Here is a 23,418-nt window from a genome sequence, read left to right as displayed (position 1 = left end):
CCTTCCTTCCTTCCTTCCTTCCTTCCTTCCTTCCTTCCTTCCTTCCTCTCCCTCTCTCTCTCTGTTTCTCTCTTTCTCTCTCTTTCTCTCGTTCTTTTTTTCCTCTCTCCATACAACGTGACCCTCGAACTGAGGATCCTGAGATCAAGAGTTGCATGCTACACAACTGAGCCAGCCAGGTGCACCTCTTTTTCTTTAACACTGCTTACAGAAGCAAACGAGAACCCAAGACTGTAAATGGTTCAAGGTTATGAAACCAAAATGCTAAGAATGGCCATTTACAAACAGCTTTAACTAACAGCCAACTAGGCATTAAACTATAGGCAACCAATTTCCTGTCTTTATTTTCTCGCTTTCTTTGTTGAGGTCTTTCCCCTGGCTCCTCTCCACTTCAATTTGGTACTGCTGGATTTGAATTGATTTTTGCTCAAATAAACCCTTAACATTTTTAATATGCGTCAGTTTATCTTTCAACAAGCCCGAACCCACAGTTCAGGCCATACCAGCTAACTAACTCAGGGCTGTCTCCTCTGCTCACATTTATCCTTCCTTAGGAGTACCTTTGTCTCTTCTCAACATCCTCATCTGGCTGTATAGTCACTTGGGTATTCAACAGATTGAGTGCTTCCTCTGTGCTAGAGGCTGATGAAACAGACAGCTTGGCCCTGCCCTCGTGGAGACACACACTAAATTCAACCCAAGTGTGGTGGGAAGAAGCAGGATGGAGAAAGAACCATGTCTTAGGGGGAGGTGGCAGGGAAGGCCTCTCGAAGCCCATTGTAGACTGAGTAATAAGGGACCAGAAAAAAGGGACAGCTGTGGGAGATGCAGGGCCAGAGCCTCACAAGCAGAGGGCACTATAGAGCCCGGAGATGGGCTGGAGCTTGGTCGGGGAGGGTAGAGGAGGAAGGGTCAGGCCAAAGCCAGATCCTGCAGGGCTCCAGGGAAATTCATTTGGATTTCAGCCTAAGTGGAAACAGGAAGCTACTGGAAGATCTTGGGGTTTTTTTTGTGTGTGTTTTTGTTTTTGTTTTTTTTATATAATGGTTTTATTGAGGTATAATTTACATACCATAAAATTTAACTGTTTTAAAGTGTACGTGTCAATGATATTCAGTAGATGTTGCAGAGATAGCATATCTTAGTCCAATTTTTAGGACGTTTTCATCACCCCCAAAAGTTCTGTTGTGTGGTTCCACTTGTTTTCAGTGTCTGGAAAAGGCGAATCTGGAAGGACAGAAAGCAGATTAGTGGTTGCCTGTAGTTGTGGCTGGGAGCAGGGAGTGACTGCAAATAGCATGAGAGGGTTTGAAACTAGACGCTGAATGAATGGGGGTTGGGGATTGGACCTCTTCCTCTGTCCTCCGTCCACATGCTGCCCGTGAGTTTATCCACTTTTTTCAGCTTTTGAGCACACATTTCCCAAAGATGCCTCTTCTGTTGCTGCTTATTTTTTTCATGCATTCAGCAGTCTTTGACTGAGAGCTCTAAGCTCTGGAAGGACATGGAATATAGCAAGTATCTTGTGTTTCTTTCATCCAGAGCATGAACAATGCTTATGCATTACTGTCAGCTTATCGACTGAAGGAAAGAATACCATGTCTAAGCAGTGCACCCCGTCTTTCCCACCACAAGTGCAATCTGATTGATTATAACTGTTTCTTTTCTTTTTTTTTTCCAAGTTTTATTTTTGAGTACTCTCTGCAACTAACATGGAGCTCAAACTCAAAACCCCGAGATCAAGAGTTGCATGCTCCGCAAAGGAAACAATCAGCAAAACTAAAAGGCAACCGACAGAATGGGAGAAGATATTTGCAAATGACATATCACATAAAGGGTTAGTATCCAAAATCTATAAAGAACTTATCAAAAGCAACACCCAAAAAACAAATAATCCAGTGAAGAAATGTGCATAAGACATGAATAGACACTTCTCCAAAGACATCCAGATGGCCAACCGACACATGAAAAAATGCTCCACATCACTCATCATCAGGGAAATACAAATCAAAACCACAATGAGATACCACCTCACACCTGTCAGAATGGCCAACATTAACAACTCAGGCAACAACAGATGTTGGCGAGGATGTGGAGAAAGAGGATCTCTTTTGCACTGCTGGTGGGAATGCAAGCTGGTGCAGCCACTCTGGAAAACAGTGTGGAGGTTCCTCAAAAAACTAAAAATAGAACTACCCTACGACTCAGCAATTGCACTATTAGGTAGTTATCCAAGGAATACAGGTGTGCTGTATCGAAGGGACACATGCACCCCAATGTTTACAGCAGCACTATCAACAATAGCCAAAGTATGGAAAGAGCCCAAATGCCCACTGATGGATAAATGGATAAAGAAGATGTGGTATATATATACAATGGAGTATTAATCAGCAGTCAAAAAGAATGAAATCTTGCCATTTGCAACCATGTGGATGGAACTGGAGGCTATTCTAAGTGAAATTAGAGAAAGACAAATATATGACTTCACTCATATGAGGACTTTAAAAGTCAAAACAAATGAACATAAGGAAAGGGAAACAAAAATAATATCAAAACAGGGATGGGGACAATACACCAGAGACTCATAAATATAGAGAACAAACAGAGGGTTACTGGAGGGGCTGTGGGAGGGGGGTTGGGCTAAATGGGTAAGGGGCATTAAGGAATCTACTCCTGAAATCGTTGCTGCACTATATGCAAACTAATTTGGATGTAAATTAAAAAAAAAAAAAAAAAAGAGTTGCATGTTCCTACTGAGCCAAACAGGCGCTCCCGATTTCTTAATGTCTCTCCCACCTTGACTTTCATCTCTCAGGACAGAGACTATGTCTGCTTTTCACTGCTTTCCCCTGGCACTTGGCACAGTCTTTGGAGCAAAGTAGGTATTTCATGGATATTTCTTAAATAAATGATGGGAACAGGGTCCTTGTTTGTTCTCAGCTGCATCTCCCTTGTCCAGAGGACAGCTTAGCACACAGTAGGTTCTCAGCTACTATTTATTGAATGAATGGATGTGGTATTTCACTGGGAATGACATCATTTGCCAGTAAACCCCAGAGGTGGAGGTGGTGTGGATCCTGGGTTTTCTGAGAAAACTCACTCACTGCTAATAGTCACTGAACTCATTTAAGTCTCAGGCAGCGTGTGAGGGGCCAACCTGCACCATTTTATCAGATCTCCTCCTGAGTCCTAAAGGTGGGTGTTATTATGATACCCATTTTACGGAAAAGGAAATGGAGGCACGGAGAGGGCAAGCTATTGACCCACGGTCACACAGCTGTAAGCAGAGGGGGCAGATTGTTCTGAAGCTTGAGCTCACAACTTTTCCTGTATGTATTTACATATTAAAGGGAAAAGCTTAAAAAACACAATGATTTATTAACCAGAATTAGTCTTTTATAGTGAAATTGTTTATCTTGAACAGGGGGCCTATATGGAACACACTTTTGACAGGAATATTGCTGGAGCGCCTAAAGTCACAGTGGATGAGTATGAGCACTGAGGAAGGTATAGGGGAGCAAATCTTGCCACCCCAAGATATGCCTCTTTGGCGCACTGATTATTTTCAGCTGGTTATTTTTAAGAAACTGCAGACATGAGGGGCGCCTGGGTGGCGCAGTCGGTTAAGCGTCCGACTTCAGCCAGGTCACGATCTCGCGGTCCGTGAGTTCGAGCCCCGCGTCAGGCTCTAGGCTGATGGCTCAGAGCCTGGAGCCTGTTTCCGATTCTGTGTCTCCCTCTCTCTCTGCCCCTCCCCCGTTCGTGCTCTGTCTCTGTCCCAAAAATAAATAAACGTTAAAAAAAATTAAAAAAAAAAGAACCTTCAGACATGAGAGATGCTCTGAAAACTGAGAATTTACCCTTTTGTAAGAGATATTCATACATATAAGGGAAACACCCTTTTGTAAGGATGTCTCTCTCTGTCACAAGCAGAAAGAGGGGGATGGATAAATAAATCTCCAGAAACTGTTATCAATAGAGACAGCATGGACTTAAATCTACTCTTGTTTCCTGTGCTTTCCCCGGGAGCCTCTCATAAATGAGACGCTCATCCCCAACACCTTCTTTTGTCTTTAGCTGGAGATGGTATTTAAAGTGATACCTTAGATCATTGTGGGGAGTGGGTCTCTCTCACGTATACAGGCAGTATGCATGTTATTGAACTTTTTTTTTCTTCTATTAATGTCAACTTAATTTCTAGACCAGCCGAAAGAATCTTGCAGGGTAGAGGAGCATGTGATGGAAGAGACATTACTTATGCCTCTGGATGTACACGGTCAAGGCCACCACCCTAGATGTGCCCCTTATCTAACTGTAGATATCCCTTGATATCATACAGGTGCAGGCCTTGGAGACCCCACTGTTCTCAGCCTTGGTGAGCATCAGTGTCCCTTAGGAGCTTGTCAGAGAGGCACGTTCCCAGGCCCCCTCCCGGTGGCTGAATGAGAATCTCTAGAGGCAGGGTGGGGAATCTGCATGTTTAACAAGGCTCCCCAGCGGGTTCTGATGCCAGCTGCATAGGCCACACATTGAGAAACTCCTCTGGGAAGGCAGTGTCCTGGTACTGGATAGAACGACAGTGTTCAGAATATGGGAGGGGCACCTGGGTGACTCAGTCGCTTGACTGTCCGACTCTCGGTTTCGGCTCATGTCATAATCTCACGATTTGTGGGTTCGAGCCCTGCACTGGGCTCTGAGCTGGCAGCGCGGAGCCTGCTTGGGATTCTCCCTCTCCCCCCACCTCTGCCCCTTCCCTTCTTGTGTGCTCTCTCTCAAAATAAATAAACATGAAAAAAACAAAGAATGGGAAATGAAGGCCCACCTCCACATCATGTTACGTGCTCATGTAATTTATCTTCAATAAGAAGCTGAGGTCTGGGGTGCAGGAGTGATAAAGAGATTCATCCTTTGGTGTTTTTACCTCTTCTTGGTGCCCTGCAGCAACCGTGATGCAAGGAAGTCACAATTCAGAGGGGTTCATCTTGCAAATTTTTCTTCCTATGTCCCCATTCTGCATTAGGATTCTCTTTTCCTAAAAGTGACTTACAGACCCAGATGTCTGCTAGAGTCCTCCTCCTTCCCCCCCCCCCCCGCCCCCGGCCCCCCTGCCCTAGTTTGGTAATTTAAACCTTCTAAACGTGTATCAGCGTCAGGCCCCAGTGACTAATCCACCCCCAATTCAGGAAGGATGGGGGTGGGGCATAATCCCCTCCTAATCCTGTTGTGTGCCCCCCACCTCTCTCTAGGCTGTGTGCCTGTCTTGGTAAACTTTGGTTTGTGGGATAGTGTGGGAGAAATCCTTGAAGCATATGGAGTGCCAGGTGGGTATTAAATTCTGCCCCTTGGCTCCCCAAGAAAGCTAGCAACTCGAAAGCAAGTCAAACTTGTCAGTGAAATCCAGGACCGTTTCGGCATGCCTGACAATGTAAGAGCACTTTCAGGAAAGCATCCAGGGGCACAAGCAAAGAGGATTAGACAGAAGAGACTAACTCCCAAGAAAAAGATTTAGAAGAACCACTGCCCCCACCAGGTTATTCAGCTGAGCACAGAAGGAGCCTGGGTGTTTTAATTCAGGTTCTCAAATACAACTAAATAATCACATCAGGACAATCAGTAGCTACTTTTCACTTTGAGGCAAAACAAGATGATGGACTTAAAGACACTTCCAGCCCAAGGACAGGGTTTTTAGCTGATTTTTCTACCCCAGAGTCTCATTTTGACATGCGTCTGCACGTAGCCTGAAATCTGCAGCATAGACAGCACCACCTGGACCCGTGGTAATGTTCCAAAGGCATTTCCTTGAATACTAGATTAGTGTCAGAGCTTCAGCAGATTGTATGGCAGCTGTACTTCAACAAAATAAATAAATTAATTGAAAACAAAAAGGAATTCTAGCTGACATGTTTAGATATACTCACAATGAAGCAGAACACGAAGGAAGAAGTACAAGCAGGGAACACTCCCCTGGCACTTATTATGTTACAGGAATTGTTCTTAGGACACTAAGAACATGATTCTCACAGCACTGCAAGTAATCCGGAGGTAGGTGCTGTAATGATCCCAACTGTCCTGATGAGGAAACAGAGTCACAGAGCTGCTAAATGACTTCGCCCAAGGACACGGAGCTACTTGGTGGGGCAGCTGGGATGTGGACTCAAGGCAGCCTGGACACAGAACCTCATCTTTAACCATTATGTCACACTGCCTTCTGTAAAATGACAAGGCTGTGACAGGCTGTGACATGATAGTGTAGAGTTCCTTGCATGGGTACAAAGAGTTTATGTGTTGCTTTTCGTGGTCAGATCTCAAGTTCGGTCATGACTCCAACTGTCAGGTTCGGAGACCCTCATTTCTCCCACTGGGAAAGACACAACAGTTGACATCTGCATAAATTGCCTTTAAGGCTCAAGTTTATGGGTCTCCTTGGAATTTGTGTTGAAACAAAAGCTGTCCACACGGCTGAGAAACAACACTCGACTCCCCACTCGACGGCACTCTGAATTTATTTCTCTGCTTCTACGCCTGGATCCATCCCAGCCTCACCTTCCTTGGCCCTGCTCCGTGCGGAGAAGCTGGGTTGCTTGGCTAGTCTGCGTCTTCAGCTTCCTCCTGGTCAAGGTATGACCCAGGCACCCAGGATTTAAGGGAGGAAGGACTAAGGGACTAAGGGAGGAAGGGGCAGGAGTGGAACCATTTGTCTCAGTGGCCGCTGGGTCGTGCCAGTGCGGACTGCCACAGCTCTCCATTTGCTGGGGGTATTCTGCCAGGACGTAGAGGAAGCCACCCAGGGCTGCGACAGCCATGGCTGTGTTGTGGGAGGAGCAGCCATCTGGGGAGAGAGAGTCCTCTTTGTGAGTACTGTGTGGTGGCCACAGTTCCATTATGAGTGCTTTTCAGATACTTTCTCAGCCAGCCAGATCCCCTTTGCTGGCCGGCCACCCATCCCCCAGCTGCTATGAGTGCTGGTCACTAATGGCTCCCTTCTCCAGAGAAATGACTTCAGCCAGTTGGAGCCTCCTCACTGGGGACGTCATGCCTCCTTCCAATGGCTCAGTTATACAGGACACAAAAGCCTAGCCCTCCATCTCAGGGGGGTGACTCAGGTCTGATTCCCACTCCAGAGCCTCCTTCCCCTGGGATCTGACCAGGAGCCACATCGTTGTCCAGCTCCTTCCCACCTTCCCTTGCTCTCAGGCCCTGCATGAGACCTTCTAGGACAGCCCCCCATGCCTGTTTTGCATATAGGGAAACTGAGGCTCAGGTAGCACAGCCGAGCTCCCCAGCTCTGGCGACTCCACAGCTCATTTCTTGACCCTGACAGCCTCCTGCATTGCTGCCTCAGTCTTGCCCATTCCCAGGTGACCCCGAGCACCTGCCTGAGACAAAAACTCCTTAAATGTTACTTAGTTCTCTGAACTCAAAGTGGGATGCCCACCTTTCACTCCTGAGCAGGAGAAGGAGCCAGGACTTTCCTCTCCCCTCAGAGTCTTGGAGAAGGGACAGACCCCAACCAGGTCCTTTGGCGGGGGAGGGAGAATGCAGGTTTCAAGGAGCCTAATTACCAACTCTAGCAGTCCACATTAACATATGCCAAGTTCCATGGGGAGTGCTTTGCACAGTGAACTGATATTAACCCCCAACAGCTCTATGAAGGAGGCACTGCTAGGTCCCTATTTTACAGATTAAGAAACTGGGGCTCAGAGAGGTTGAGTGACTGCCACAGTGAGGAAGGAGCGGAAGCAGATTCAAACCCTGACAGCATCATTTCAAACCCTGTACTCTAAATCTCCATGCCAGCTGCCCCCCTGCTCCACAGGTGTGCAGCAGAAGGAAGGAGAAAACACCACTCCCACCTGGGCAGCTTCCTAGACTGCTGTCGATCTGCAGGGGCCCAGGAAGGACCTCGGCCTTCAGAAATTCTGCAGCTTCCTCTCCAGCCCTCAGGACGGTCCTGGGGTTCAGCTGTGTGCCTCTAGGGAGCAGCCAGCTCTCCAGGGTGTGCACAGCATACCCCCTACCACCTGGTCATAGGTAGCCCCAGCCCCCTGTGTCAGGCAGGCCTAGTCTGGGCAGGGGCCTCTGGAATCTCCAGAGAACTTTTCTCCTCTCCCCAGCCCAGCCTTTGGTGACAGCTACAAAACAACCCATTGGAGTTATGCTTCCCCCTCTTGTTTACCTGCAGGCAGATGATGCGGCTGCAGGGGAGCTCATGGGGAGGCATTTCGTGATTGGGATCATTCACCAACATATGCTGGGCATCTACTCTGTGAGCTGGCTGTTCCACCTCCTTCTGCGTCTGTCTTGCAGTTATTTATTTTTTCTGAATAAAAAAATGGGCGTGCCTGAGTGGCTCAGTTGGTTAACCGTCTGACTCTTGGTTTCGGCTCAGGTCATGATCTCACGGTTCTTGAGTTCGAGCCCTGCGTCAGGCTCTGCACTGACAGTGTGGAGCCTGCTTCGGATTCTCTCTCTCCATCTCTCTCTCTGCCCCTCCCCAGCTTGTGCACACACACTGTCTCAAAATAAATAAATATTTTAAAACATGAAATCAAGTTTTCTCTTCCTTCTTTCTTTCTCCCTCCTTCTCTTTTCCCCTCCCTTCCTCCCATATTAAACCTTTTCTTTCTTCCCTTCTCAATACAATTATATCTTATTCTCATTTTCTCTACACTGGTGGACTGACCAAATAATTTATTATCTCAATCAGGACACTTTGGGGAGGAAAGGGGGCACTATTTATAATGGCTCCAGGAAGAGATGGAAGCTGGGGACATCTGGACATGTGGTCACCGGGATTATACTGGTCACTTGCCGGCTGGCTCGAGGATTCCCTCCTGTCCTTTCTTGCTTCAAACCACAGTGCACTGACCCTTCCAAACTACATTTCCCAGGATACTTCGCTCATCATCTGGTCAGGTTTGAGCAACAACACCCACAGGCTGAAAGAGTGGAGAAGCCGGGGTATTTCCTCCCCATCTCTGCCTCCTCCATGTCCAGCCCCTGCAGGCTCTGCTAACCCCACTTTGCTCCACAGTCTCTCCAGCTCTGCCTCGAGGGAGGGTAGTGGCTTACTGCAATGATTTATCTCTGGGTTTTCTCACTTTTCTGTGTTCAACTCTTGCAACACCTCTGAGAAGAGTTCCCTATATTAAATTCCCTCTGCCTCAAGTTCCTGGTGCAGGTTCTGTTTTCCCAACGTGACCTTGTCTGAGAAGGGTTATCTCTGTGATTTTCAGTAACACACTGAAAATTCCTTCATGCTCCTTTCACTGGAGACAAGACCTCTGGATTTCCACTTCCTACCCTGCCCTCTACCCCCCAGACCTGGCCCTTCAGGGATGCCAGGGGACTTTTCCACTGAGGTCAACCTGTGTGCACTCTTTCCAGGGTGTCCTGGTTTCACGCCCAGAAGGTCCCTGGGTATTTTCATTACCTGTAAATTGTTTTTCTCGCCTCTTCACTCTTCTTAAAATGTGCTGTTGGTGTTGAATGGCTGTCAATAATTCTTCATCTTCAGCAGCTGGGAGAAGGGTGAAACGTGACCTTCTCATGATGGATTTTCACACATTACTCACCAAACCTCCTCCCCCTCACAACACCTCAAACAACTCAGATCTTCTCCTGAATCTGGAGGTTCTTCCAGAAGGTTCCTTGAGCACCCGTCTGCAGATCCTTACCCACTGTCTAAATTTGTCATCTACTGATGTTTCTCCAGTCATGGTCCCCCAACCACCTACATCAGAATGGCTGGAGGATCTTGTTAAAAATGCATGTTCCACAGGCCTACCTTGTACCTGCTGTTGTAAAAGCAGACTATCTCTTTATTTCAGAAGCTTTGCCTTGGGGCAGCTGGGTGGCTCAGTCGGTTGAGCTTCCGACTCTTGATTTCGGCTCAGGTCATGACCTTACGGTTGGGTTCATGAGATTGAGCCCCGAATCAAGCTCTGTGCTGATGGTGTGGATCCTGCTTGGTATTCACTCTCCCTCTCTCTCTGCCCCGCCCCCACTCATGTGTGCGTGTTTTGTTTCTTTCTCTCTCTCTCTCAAAAATAAATAAATAAACATTAAAAACCAACCAACCAACCAACCAACCCTTTGCCTCCTTGCAAAACATCCCAGGCTTCTGTATTTATTCGGAACCTCCTCTGTACCATGCACAGGACAGGAGGTTTCCTATGTTTTAAGTCTACTTCTCACAGCTCAGGAAGGAGATTATTACAGTTATTTATTTACAGATGAAGAAATCAAGGCTCAGAGAGGTGAAGGGACTTACTCCCAAGAGGATCAGCTGCCCAGGGTCACACGGCTGGAAAGAGGCTGCATCTCTTGTCTCCCTGTCTCTGCTTCTGTGTCACCCTCTCCCAGACATCTCCCCTGACCACTCCTGCCCAAAGAACTGTCTTCCATAGTCTTTTCTTTCTCAGCCTGTTGTCTCCTTCACAGCCCTTATCAGAACTCACCATTATTTCACTTATTGGTTAATTTAGGTAGTTTCTGCCTCTTTTCTTCGGACCCTAGTTTCCCCTGGAGCCTAGAACAGTGTCTGGCACAGAGCAGGTGCTCAGGGAATACTCATTGAAGGAATGGATTTGTTAATATAGGTCACGGGGCCAACATCTTCCAATAAGACGGTCTCCCCTCCTGCAGAGTTTTGGCTTTTTAAAAGGTCTGACCCCATTTCCGTGTATGTGTGAGTGTTCATGTGTGTGTTTGCACGCACATACATGTTGAAAATCTCTCTCTGAGCCCTTAACACCACCGCATCACCTCTCCTCACTTGGGCTAGAAATCCAGCCCCCAACCACCCGCCTGCTCCCAGCCAGGGTACAAGTGCAGCTCACCAGGCCTCCCAAAGCATCCTTCCTCTGGCTTCTGCCAGTTGAGAATGGCCTCCAGCCACCAGAGCTTGTAGAAGTCTGAGAAGCCACTGATTCCACAGAACATGACTGGAAGCAAAGACAGAGGACCTCCTACAGGCCTGTCCCCCAAGCCCACCTGCTTCCACTGCTCAAAGCTGCACAGCGCCACCTGCCTCCTCCCGCCAAGGTGAAGAAGCGCCAGGAAGTGGGCGCTCAATGCAGTGGCTGGAAGAAGGCAGCTCCCAGGCTAGGTCCTGCCTCCCATTTAGACCCTTCATTACAGTCACTCAAGAGTTGGGGTCAGTAGAGGGATCTAGACACCCAAGCTAAGGAGCAGTCACCCAGAGACCCCTTTTCTGCCTCATCTCTGAGGCTTCAACGTCTGTTTGCCCATCAGCTACTCAGTCCAGAGCTCCATCACTGAGTCAGCCTTTGGGGGCAGGAAGCAGTCACATAGTGACAGATAAAATATGGGATGACAAGTTAAATTTGAGTGTCCAATAAATACAATTACAAATTTTAAAGTATATGTATAGCCCATGAAACGTTTGGGATATACTCATACTAAATACATAAAAATGTATTTAGTTTATCTGAAGTTTGAATTTACCCTGTATTTTTATTTGCTATATCTGGCAGCTCGTGTGTGTGTGTGTGTGTGTGTGTGTGTGTGTGTGCCCTGTGAATCAGGGACACCCAACTGCTTTGTCCCTAGAGTGCAACGCCAGGGCTCACTGTTCTCCATGAAGATGTCCCGGGTTGGGTACGCATATCCGATAGCCTCAGCTCTCTGGTTCAGGTCCATCATGTTGGCACAAAAGAGGTTCATGTAGTGCTGGCTGTGGCGGAACAGCCCCTCCGTGCATCCCTTCTGGGGAGACAAACACCTGGAAATAAGGAAGTCAGTGGCATGGGTGACAGACTGGCACTGTTACAGAAGACTTGCAATTCTGAGATGGTCTGGCAGGTGGTTGCCTTTGGGGAAGCTCTTTCCCCTTTTCCCAGAATTTCTTCCCCATCTACACACCCCACCTGCTGGGGGCTCTGTCACTGGGGGATCAGAAAGAGCTGGGTTTGAATCCAGGCTCTGCCACTCAGGAGCTGTGTGACCTTGGCTGGCTAAGTTAACCTTTCTGAGCCTCGAGGGTCTACACAGGGAAAGGGCAATGCTGCTGGGAGCCACACCAAAGGCACTCACATGGATGGGTGCTTCCATAGTTAGGAAGGCCCTGACACAAGCCCAACACTGAAGGACACACTATAGCAGTAGCTGCTGTCACATTCAGATTGCAGGCTAACCCAGCTGGCAGCTTCAGGGCTGCTCAAACTGTGAGCCATGGACTGGTCTCAGGGACAGGTTAGGAGATGAGAAGAGACTTTAGAAACTTCTGTAGCAATGTGTCAGAGTGGCTTTCTATCCGTCCAACCTAATAATTTAAAATAATTTAATTTTAAATAATTTTAAATTTAAAAATTTTTAATTTAATTTTAAATTTAATTTTAATTTTAAATAATTTAATAAAAATAATTGACATTATATTAAAAAAATAATTTTCCTCGTAATCTGATTTTTTTGTGTATTTACAGAAATACTGGACTGTGACAGCCTGTATATAAATAACATTTTTTAAAAAACCTGACAAACAAAAATATTAAGTCCCTTTTCAGCTAAGGATTTCTGGTCATGGAATAACATCTTTCAATAGAGATAATGAGGCTTACTTTTCTATATAAGGAAATATATATGTTTAAAAATTATTATCGTTATTGGGGCGACTGGGTGGCTCAGTTGCTCAAGAGTCTGACTCTTGATTTTGGCTCGAGTCATGTTCTCATGATTTGTGAGATTGAGCTCCGCATCAGGCTCTGCACTGACAGCTTGGGATTCTCTCTCCCCCTCTTTCTGCCCCTCCCTCATGCTTGTTTCTCTCTCTCAACAATAAATAAATAAACATTTAAGAAATTATTATCGGGGCGCCTGGGTGGTGCAGTCGGTTGAGCGTCCGACTTCAGCCAGGTCACGATCTCGCGGTCCGTGAGTTCGAGCCCCGCGTCAGGCTCTGGGCTGATGGCTCGGAGCCTTGAGCCTGTTTCCGATTCTGTGTCTCCCTCTCTCTCTGCCCCTCCCCCGTTCATGCTCTGTCTGTCTCTGTCCCAAAAATAAATAAAAAACGTTGAAAAAAAAATAAAAAAAAAAATAAATTATTATCATTATTTAGCAAAGTTTGAGCTCCTGGGCTTGGAAGAGCATGGCAGGCTGCAGAGGTGGGGGTGGGGCTGGCTTGTCTTGGTTTTGTTTTCTGGAAGCTGCTATGGACCAAATATTCTAAATCCTTTTCTTTAAATTTTTTTTTTCAACGTTTATTTATTTTTTGGGACAGAGAGAGACAGAGCATGAATGGGGGAGGGGCAGAGAGAGAGGGAGACACAGAATCGGAAGCAGGCTCCAGGCTCTGAGCCATCAGCCCAGAGCCCGACGCGGGGCTCGAACTCACGGACCGCGAGATCGTGACCTGGCTGAAGTCGGACGCTTAACCGGCTGCGCCACCCAGGCGCCCCTCTAAATCCTTTTCAATTTGTTATTGTTTACTAAATTCGTTCTGCTACTTCTCTTTTATTCTTTCTCTCTCTCTCTCTCTCTCTTTTTTTTTTTTTTTGGTTGCCTATGATCCAATTCAGTATGCAAAGCTATCTAACAGAATCCCTTTACTAAATCGTTTACAGAATCGTTTACTAAATTCTTTCTGCTGCTTCTCTTTTATTCTTTCTCTTTTTTTTCTGGATGCCTATGATCCAGTTCAGCATGCAAAGCTATCTGTCCAACAGAATCCCTTCCCCCCCTCCAGTTTGGTTCAATGTTATAGTGGGCAGATGGTAAGCTACTCTTTTTTTTTTTAATATTTATTTATTTTGGGAGTGAGAGAGAGAGTGAGAGCATGAGCGGGGAATGGGCAGAGAGAGAGGGAGACAGAGAATCCCAAGCAGGCTCCGTGCTGTCAACGCAGAGCCTGATGTAGGGCTCGAATTCATGAACTGTGAGATCATGACCTGAGCCAAAACTGAGAGTCAGATGCTTACCCAGCTGAGCCATGCACACACCCCTATGGCAGGCTACTTTTACTACTCCTTCCCAATGCCCAAGGCGCAAGTCCAAAAACCTGCTTATTTTCCTGGTAGGTACCATATAAAACCATGCTGCCAAAGTCCCTCTTTACCTTTCTTCTTTTAAAAACATTTTTTAAAGTTTGTTTATTTAGTTTGAGAGAGAGAGAGAGGATGAGAGAGAGAGAGAGAGAGAAAACACAAGTGCGGGAGGGTCAGAGAGAAGGAGAGATAATCCCAAGCAGGACCTGCAGCGTCAATGCAGAGCCCGATGCAGGGATTGAACTCACGAGCTTCATGAACGGTGAGATCATGACCCAAGCCGAGATCAAGAGTCAGACACCTAACCGACTGCGCCACCCAGGTCCCCCAGCCCCTCTTTACCTTTTTTCCCCCTCTGAGTGTGTGGCTAGCCCACATGGGCACTCACCAATCTGGCTGAGAGGAAAAAGAGCAGCTGGTGAGACAGGCAATAGCCTGAGCAGCCGGACTTGGTCATGAGGGTCCTGCAGAAGTCTGAGAGCCTGCAGGGCTGGCCACTGTCGGTCCTGGGGGAAAAGTGGTTCAGGCCCTAGAGAAAGGGTGTCCTAAAGGAAGCCTGGGGACATGGAGACTTCCCTGGTCCCTATTCCCCCACTAGCTATTAGAACCCCGGTAGTTTCCAGGCACCCAGCTGTGCACAAGGGGTTGCTGGATAAAGCACAGGTGTACTGTGACTTGATTTGCTAAATCAGTATCCCAGCACAGGGGAGGTGACACTGGAGTTACCCTGGGTTGGAGGAGCTCCAGGAGGCTGCAACTTCCTATTGCACCTTGGAACCCCCAAGTACAACCTTTCCACCCTTCCCTAAACAGCAGATCGCTGAACCTCAGGCTGATTCAGGGCTTGCTCCAAGCTCACGAGCCCATTGCACAGCCAGATAAAATGGTAAGTTAACTGGGATCCAGTCCTGCTTTCGGAGACCTACAGCCCAGTGAGAGGGGCAGAACCATAAGACAAATGTAAATTGCACCTATGGCTACCAGTGGTGCTAAGAGAGCCAGCCCACCACGGGAGGTCAGCTTGTACAGTGAGGTCAGGGAAGGTTCTGGAGGAAGGATGCTGGGGGTGGCCCTAAAGTATGAGCAGAGTTACTCAGGCATGGGGGAGGGGTGGGGCAGGGTGGGAGAGGCCCACAGAGGCCAGATGGGCACAGGCGCGGGTTTAGAAGTGGGACAGAGTAGGCACTGTCTGTCTGACAGTGAGAGTCTGACACGAGCCCCAGGGGCTGGACTAGAGAAACATGGAGACCTGGAAGGGCAGTAGGACTTGGGGCTTTGTTCTGAGAACAATAGGAAGCATCACACAGCAGGCAGGAGGTTCAAATGTGGTTTTTGAAAGGACTGCTCTGATATGGGAGACGGGTTGGGTGTGGAGTGGGGTGAGGTGCATGTTTGGACCAGGTGTGAAGTATTGAGTGGACAGTGGGGGCCAGCTCAGGTGCCATGGGGGGTGGGAGAGGTTGGTGTCTGGGGTGGGGGGTGGCTGTACCTGGTTTCACACAGACCCCTGGGGACTGGGAGAGTGCGTGGAATGAGAGGACAAGCAAAGAGCAAGTACTTTTGGGTTTTTTGGAAGCAGGGCAAGTACAGGAGGCCCACCCTGTTCCCAGCAGCTGCACCAGACACGAGTCACTGCTTTCCTCTGAGAAGGAGTCCTGAGTCTCAAACGTGGGGTAGACCATGGAGGCATCTGTGCAGGTCCAGGCACGGGGAAGCTTCCAAAACCCAGGCTGGATGGTTGATTGGAACTCAGGCAGAGAGGTGGGGGTGGGGGAAAACACCTAGAGGCCGTGGGCCATCCCCTACCTTGCTGCCCCCAGGTTCCTGTAACTCCAAGCCAAGCAACTAGGCGTCCCACCCCCGTTACCCCTGACCACACACAAGTGCCTGCTTAGGGCTTTGAACCTTGTCTGCTGGTTGCACATTGTGTTTGAAACACTCAGGAAACACTTTTTTTTTTTTTTTTAATCTATAGGAATAGTGTTGGGATAGGCTTTGACCAAATCTACTGCATCCCCTGGAAGTTTGAGACACACGAAACGGGTTAGTTGACTCCTTTGGTCTGGCCAGAAAGTGGAGCTCTTACAAAAAAGATGCCCAGCTTAGGGCTTCTTTAGGATGACACAGGTTGGGATAGTCCCAAGGGCCAGGCCTGGGAGAGGGTGGGGAACCTGGATGTTGGAGGTAGAGAGGGCTGGGTATGGTCACATGCAACAGGACTTTGAGAAGGAAGGGAGGGACTGGCCCATTATCCCCCACTCACTCCCACCTCTGACTGGGAGCTGGGAGCCTGGGAGGCAGGACTGGACAAGTATGAGCGGCTGCCCCCCTCCACCACCCCCAGCAATGATTCACTCCAGGTTTATAGGGTGGGTCAGAGACTCTTAGCATTATAAGGCACGAGAGAGATACTAGCAAGAGGCTAATATGGGCAGCACAAAGGGCTAAATTACCTTTGAGGTATCCCACTCTCTGGGACAGACCAGACCCTCCCCTCCGGTCTAGGATGAAGGCTCCCAAGCCTGGGGGGAGCTAAACAAATGAGGGGGGACATGTTCCCTACTCTCAGCCCTCACTGCGCCACTCCCTGTGTGGGTGGGAGAGGTCATCTCAACCCAGTCAAGGATGCCCAAACATTCCTCAGGGTCAGCCTGCGGTGTGCTTCGCCCACAGGACCCAATTGGCTACAGGTTGTCCCAGACCATCCCTTACACTGGGAGGAGCACCCCCAGCTGCTGTGTTCTTGAAGAAATGAGATCCCCACCCCCCACCCCTGCTATTACCTCTTAGGTACTTAGGGTCACTCAGCTCGAGGTAGAAAATGGATCTGTGAAGGAGAGGTGCTAGTTTTTCCACCAGCTTCCCCACACTCAGGCTCAGCGGCTGCAGCTGGGGGTCCTGAGCCCATTTTTCCTGAACACCTTTTAGCTGCACTGGAAAGGAAAAGAGATCATTCATTCCATCATTTGGCGAATCATTTGGACAGGAAAAATTATCCTAAGCTATAATGCTTACTGAGCCTCTCTGCCTCCTCCAGCTCCTGAGGAGAAGGAATTCACTGAGCTTATTGGAAATTAGACCTTGTGGGGCTCAGCTGGGTGATGGTGGTGGGGGCACTAGAGTGCTGGAAATTGGCAGCCAAGAGCTTGATTTCTGGAGGTGAGCCTTCATTCAGATCCTGACTCTGATACTTTCTTGTTGGGTGACCAGAGAAAGATATTTAATTTCTCTCCATTTTACATTCTTCATCTATAAAATGGGGGTAATGATGGCCCTTACTTCTTGGGAGTGGGGAGTTGTAAGGATTAAATGAACTAATGCATAGAGAGGACTTACCCTTGTCCATAGTACAGAGTAAGCACTCAATAAAGTTTAGATATAAGTATCAATTAATCATTTAAGGCTTGCTGTCCAGGAGAAAAAAAAATGAGGGAGGGATTCAGATGCAGTGTGGAGAGCTGCTGTATACAGTTGAATAGGTTGTACATTGCACAAGAACTGCACACAATCCTATCATGGGTTTGTGTATGTATTAAGCCAAGTTTCCAGCAGATGGCAGGCAAATGACTTGAGGAAGGAGACATCTTTTTTTAATTTTCACAAAGGTGCCTTATGGATTACTAGTGGCCCTACAGGGGTCGGAGAAAATGGTGGTGGGGGGAAGGTAAGAGGTGGTCAAGAGAGGAGATGGGAGGGAGAGCCTCAGCACAGGGCTGAGAGGGTAAGAGGTGGCCTGAATTGTTCTCTGCTCCAGGAGGAGAGCTTTGATGGGGAGGTTGGGCGAGGTTTAGGAGGGTGCTAAGCAAACCTTTCGGGGTGATGGGCTCTGTGGCACTCTTCTCCAGGCTTGGCTCTTTCCCTGCCCTTGAACCTAGGCCATCTGCTCCTGAAGCCTTGTTCCAGATTGCTTGGCTCTACAGCAGAAGGAGGGTACTGTGCTGGCACCCAGAAGGGGTAGCCAAGTCATCAATGAGATGAACCCAACCTGGCCTTATGGTGGTGCTGGGTCCTGAGTCGTGTTTCTATCTCTCCTATTCCTCCCTGCCTGTGTGGCTGCTGCTGCCACCTTCTGGATCACCCTCTTGGCGGGTGGAGGTAGTTGGAGGGACCCTTTTCTCTTTGAAGGTCAATGTCCACCTGTCTACCTCTGAGAAGAAGGATTCAGAAAACCAATGGATATCCCATTACTATTGGGCCCCCTAGAATGTGAAATCATTCTCGCTCTCCCAGGAGGCTGAGAACGAAGGTAGGACCCTCACAGTGAGTTCTGTGGCAGCCAGTGGTTTTCATGCCCTTTCAAGCCCTTCCTGCATTGTATGGGCTGACCTTTGAAACCAATAAGAAATTGGGGAAATGGTGTGTGACCTCCAAGGCTTGGTTGTAAAGACATTGAGGCTTCTGTCTTGCTCTCTGTGAGGCCACTTGTTCTCAGGGAAGCCAGCTGCCATGTTGTGAGGGCACCCAAGCAGCCCTATGGGAAGGTCCACGTGGTGAGGAACTGAGACCTCCAGCCACCTGCCAGCACTAACTTGCCAAGCCTGGGAGTGAACAGGGGTGGTTCCTCCTGTCCCGCTCAAGCCTTCAGATGATCACAGCCCTGGCTGACATCTTGACTCCAACTTCATGTGAGACCTGAGCCAGAACCACCCAAACTGTTTGCAGATTCCTGACAGAAATGGTGACATGGTAACTGTTATGTTGTTTTATGCAGTTAAGTTCGGGGATAATTTGTTAGGCATCAGTAGGTTACTGTAAAAGGAAAGGGCAAAGTTGTGGAGAGGAGAGAAAGGAGGAGGGGGTGGCCCTGGTCTGAGGCTGTTGTGTGGTGTTGGTGCGGGCCATCACCTCCCTCCTTCCCAGCCACCTCTACCCTGTAATGGTTCAGAGAATGGGAGCTCAGTCAGAGCAGGGTTCTAAGCCTGCCTCCTACACTTATTCACTATGTGACCTTACTTGCTATGTGATCTTGGACATTCTCTTTCTCTCTCTTTTGAGAGAGAGAGAGAGAGAGAGAGAGAGAGAGAGAGAGAGAATCCTAAGCAGGCACCATGGCCAGTGCAGAGCCCAACGTGGGGCTTGATCCATGACCCTAACATCATGCCCTGAGCCAAAATCAAGAGTTAGATGCTCAACCGGGGCGCCTGGGTGGCGCAGTCGGTTAAGCGTCCGACTTCAGCCAGGTCACGATCTCGCTGTCCGTGAGTTCGAGCCCCGTGTCAGGCTCTGGGCTGATGGCTCAGAGCCTGGAGCCTGTTTCCGATTCTGTGTCTCCCTCTCTCTCTGCCCCTCCCCCGTTCATGCTCTGTCTCTCTCTGTCCCAAAATAAATAAAAAACGTTGAAAAAAAAATTAAAAAAAAAAAAAAGAGTTAGATGCTCAACCAACTGAACCACCCAAGGACCCCTTCTCTAAAGTCTGTCCCCTCATTGGTAAAAAGAGGATAATCATAATGAACTTACTTCAAGGGTTATGTGGGGTCAGTGAATTACCCCATGCAAACATTTACATTATGCCAGGGCTTGGGGGGTACTTAGTGAACCTTATCTTTTATTATCTCACGGACCCCAGAAAGCACTCCATCAAGGGAATCACCTGCCCCTCCCTTCTCTCTTCATAAGGAACTGACAGACCCATGGGACTATTATTGACAAAGGTCTGTTGCCTTGTTTCAGGAATGTTTATTCAACCACTGCTCAGAGGGAGCCCAGTGCTGTGTTTCACCAACAGGGTGGTCAGGAAAGTCAGTGTGTGCCCACCCTGCCCTCAAGGGCTGTTAGAGCAGTTAGATTTGAATACTAGACCCCCTGCTTATCAGCTGTGAGGAATAAGGAGTCTACTGAACCTCTCTGTGCCTCAGAGTCCCCAAGTGCTGAAAGAACAAAACAAAGCACTGCCAGCTCTGGGCGTTTGGGGATTACAGCCGGTACCCAGGTAACATCCAAGGCATGTTTGCCGGGCCACATGCTATGGCTTTGTGGGTTCCTTCCTTTATTAAAAAAATAGATTGGCGGCACCTGAGTGCTCAATCGATTGAATGTCGGACTTCAGCTCACGTCATGGTCTTGTGGTTTGTGAGTTCAAGCCCCACATTGGGCTCTCTGCTGTCAGTGCAGAGCCTGGAGCCCACTTCGGATCCTCTGTCCCCTTCGCTCTCTGCCCCACCCCTCTTCATGCTCTCTAAAAAATAAACATTAAAAAAGATTTAAAAAATAGATTAAATGTTATCTCTTACGGGGCACCTGGCTGACTCAGTCGGTTAAGCGCCCAACTTTGTCTCGGGTCATGATCTCATTGTTCATGAGTTCAAGCTCTGCATCAGGCTCTGTGCTGACAGCTCAGAGCCTGGAGCCTGCTTCAGATTCTGTGTCTCCCATTCTCTCTGCCCCTCCCCTACTCGCACTCTGTCTCTGTCTCTCTCTCTCTCAAAAATAAACATTAAAAACATTAAAACATTAAAAAAACATTAAACATTAGAAAAACATTAAAAAAATATTAAAACATTAAAAAAAAGGTTATGTCCTGCAACTGCATTAGTATAAAGACAGATATGTTTATGTTATATATTACAGCATTCTTTTTGACCTAAAAGTTCATTTTTATTCCTTCTGACTAAAAGAGAAACGAAAACATTTTCCTGGATCCCTGAAAGTATTCTGTGCCTAATGCGGTAGCCAGCTCTGTGGTTTATTACTATAATTCATTTCTAGAGGTGTTACAGGGTGTGCCTGGGATTAAATGGAAACCCTGGTCCTAGCTTGAGAGGATCTTGGATCTTAGGGGTCTCCAGGATGCCACATGGGGGGTCAAGGGTGTGGGGAGGACACTGGGGCGCCAGGCATGGAAGCAGACCTGTCTGGGAGCCCCTCCTTCCACTGGGACCTGGAGGCTGGGTGGGTGGTGGGTGGCAAGTTGCACTGGCCACCCAGAGGAGGGTGGTGTGAAAGGGGGGCCAGCCAGAGCCCCAGGCTGATTCCAAGTCAGCTCTGTCACTTAGGTCAAGGTGGCCTTCTTAGAGGGGCTTCCTACAACTCGAAGTGAGTGTGGAGTGGCTCCTTGCTTGCATTGGCCTGTCACCAGCTCCCTCCACAAGGATCTTACATCCCTGAAAGCTGAACAAACACTTGGCATTTTTGGGGAGGCTTCAGATGGCTTTGGCTAGAAGTAGGGGGAGTGGAGTTGGAACCTGATCTTGAGAGTTCCTGGCTTTGTTCACAGGCACCCTCCCATACATGCCTCTTGAAAGGGCACCTTCCCTCTGCCCACCTGGTTCATGGTGTATCAGGAGAGGGGTTGTCACATGAATCATTTCCTCCTGGGAAAACAATAAGTTCCCAATCTTTTCTCATGTGGCCTCTGAATCCTTCTTGCTTCCAAAATAATTGAGTAGAGCAGGGCCCCAAGACACCTAAAAGGAGCAAGCTGCCCAGCCCTTCTTTCCTTATAGTTAGAGCAGGATACTTCAGTGGCCAGGAAGTGGTCAGGTCCCAGAGGTACAGAGCAGAGAGGTGACAGGCTGGTATTCCAGGGGTCAGTCTAGGATAACAAGAGTGCACCTACCTTCCAGCACCCGGAACCCCACCACGCCATCCCGGTTGATTTCAGGCAGCCTCTTCTCCAGGAAGGAAATGGTTCTCTCCAGCGGGGAGAGGATGAGGCCTGTGATGGTGGCTTTGCCTTCTGGGGTTTCCGGCGGTGCCAGCGAGGAGGGTCGCAGCGGTGGTGACGCTGACAGCAGCAAGAGCAGGAGCAGGAGCCCTGGGCTGGACATGGCTGAGTCTGGTGCAGTGCTTCAGCCGTGGGGTGGCCCGCCCCCACGTACCCTCCTCCAGCCCCTTCCTCCTTGCCCCTCCCCTGCAACGCTGCAGACGAGTGGCAGGCAGGGCTGACCCAGCAGGCTGGGCTGGCCTGGCAGAGGTGTCTGGGAGGGGCAGCTGCAGGGGTCTGATTGCCAGGGGGTGGGGGATGGGGCAGTGGGGAGCAGGCCAGCCCTGGAATGGAGCCAGCTAGAGCTGTAACTTCCCACCCTTTCCTTCTCAGTCCTGATTCCCCACGCTTGTGGTCTACATTTTGGATCCCCCAATTGAACTTACACTCTAGATATCAAAAAGCACTGAAACGCAAAGGATTTTTTTTTTTTTTTTATTGTTTTTTTTTTTTTTGGGAGTGGGAGACAGCGCGGGGGGGGGGGGGGGGGGGAGCAGAGAGAGGGAGGGATCCCGAATCTGAAGCAGGCTCCAGGCTCCGAGCTGTCAGCAGTCAGCACAGAGCCTGACATGGGGCTCAAACGCACAAATACGGAGATCATGACCTGAGCTGAAGTTGGATGCTCAACCGACTCAGCCACCCAGGTACCCCACTTTTTTTCTTTTTTAAAATAAATTTGGAATAAGCTTGTTTGACTGCACATCTGCCCAGAAGAGACAGAAGCCTCCCTAGGGCAGTGCCTGCCTGCCTGCCTGGCCACTAGAAACAGAATATGAGCTGCAAAGACAGAGCACATGGGTACTGAAAAAATTTCCTAGATGATCACATTTAAAGAAAAATAGAGGGGGTGCCTGGGTGGTTCAGTCGGTAAAGCATCAGACTTCAGCTCACATCATGATCTCCTGGTTTGTGAGTTCAAGCTCCGTGTCGGGCTCTGTGCTGACTGCTGACAGCTTGGAGCCTGGAGCCTGCTTCAGATTCTGTCTCCCTCCCTCTCTCTCTGCCCCTCCCATGCTCATGCTCTGTCTATCTCTGTCTGTCAATAATAAATAAACGTTAAAAAATTAAAAAAAGAGAATGTGTACCTGGGTGGCTCAGCCAGCTGAGTGTCAGACTCTTGGTTTTGGCTCAGGTCATGGTTCATGAGTTTGAGCCCCACGTCAGGCTCTGCATTGACAGCGTGGAGCCTGCTTGGGATTCTCTGTCTCCCTCTCTCTCTCAAGATTAATCTCTCTCAAGATTAATAAATAAACTTAAAAAAAAAAGGTAAAGAAAAGCAGGTGAAATGAATTTTAATGATCTATTTAATTTGAGCCAATGGATCCAAAACATCATTTCAACTTATAATCAATATCAACATGATCAACCTTGTAACATTTTTAAAAATATCAGTTTTCTCAAATTAAGTCTTTGAAATCTGGCATTTTACACTCGAGGCACATTTCAACTCAGGCTAGCTTCATTTCAAGAGCCAAGCAATCACATGTGGCTTCTGTATTGGACAGTGAAGACCCTCAGCCCTTATTAGCTCATTCAGTGTGAAAGCACATCTGTTTTCCTGTGGGAATTTTAATGTTCATTTACTAGGTGCTATCCTGAACCTTGCTGGATGGTTACGTGATGTGCACCGTAATAATGTTAAAGTCCAAAAAATTCTGAAGTTAGAAACATATCTGGTCCCAAGGGCTGCAGTTAACAGATTACAGATCTGT

At 48.3% G+C, this 23,418-nt stretch overlaps 1 protein-coding gene across 3 annotated transcripts; it reads right to left on the bottom strand.

Moving 5' to 3' along the window:
* Window positions 1–1,012: 1,012 nt before the first annotated feature.
* CUNH16orf89 (chromosome unknown C16orf89 homolog) lies at window positions 1,013–21,794 on the bottom strand. 3 transcript variants are annotated; one of them, XR_005785681.1, is made up of 9 exons: window positions 21,560–21,794; window positions 16,787–16,936; window positions 15,603–15,753; window positions 14,392–14,509; window positions 11,595–11,730; window positions 10,842–10,946; window positions 9,434–9,520; window positions 8,177–8,320; window positions 6,746–6,829 (listed from the first exon to the last, which is right to left on the bottom strand). XR_005785681.1 is itself a non-coding variant. In XM_040459079.1 (8 exons), the coding sequence occupies exons 1-8, from the start codon at window positions 21,768–21,770 to the stop codon at window positions 1,154–1,156; spliced, it is 1,032 nt and encodes a 343-aa protein (XP_040315013.1). In that variant the 5' UTR covers window positions 21,771–21,794; the 3' UTR covers window positions 1,013–1,153. The 3 variants fall into 3 exon arrangements, 2 of the variants coding, with proteins under 2 accessions (XP_040315013.1, XP_040315012.1); XM_040459079.1 differs by lacking the exons at window positions 6,746–6,829; window positions 8,177–8,320 and adding an exon at window positions 1,013–1,227; XM_040459078.1 differs by lacking the exon at window positions 8,177–8,320 and having other exon boundaries at window positions 6,393–6,829.
* Window positions 21,795–23,418: the final 1,624 nt, after the last annotated feature.

Source organism: Herpailurus yagouaroundi, unplaced genomic scaffold (genome assembly GCF_014898765.1).
Source record: "Herpailurus yagouaroundi ecotype Mexico unplaced genomic scaffold, PumYag 222, whole genome shotgun sequence".
Classification (NCBI taxonomy): Eukaryota; Metazoa; Chordata; class Mammalia; order Carnivora; family Felidae; genus Herpailurus; species Herpailurus yagouaroundi.
The sequence above is the reverse complement of the archived record's forward strand: the minus strand, read 5'-3'. Positions and strand labels throughout refer to the sequence as shown.

What these genes read in the sequence shown, in the direction of transcription:
- CUNH16orf89 (XM_040459078.1), bottom strand. Translation starts at nt 21,770, where the DNA reads ATGTCCAGCCCAGGGCTCCTGCTCCTGCTCTTGCTGCTGTCAGCGTCA. An exon ending in GTGCAGCTGCTGGGAACAGG is followed by an intron (nt 14,510 to 15,602) that starts GTGGGCCTCCTG and finishes CTTTTCCCCCAG; the next exon opens with GACCGACAGTGGCCAGCCCT. An exon ending in AGGATGCTTTGGGAGGCCTG is followed by an intron (nt 9,521 to 10,841) that starts GTGAGCTGCACT and finishes CCCTTCTCCCAG; the next exon opens with CTGCTGAAGATGAAGAATTA.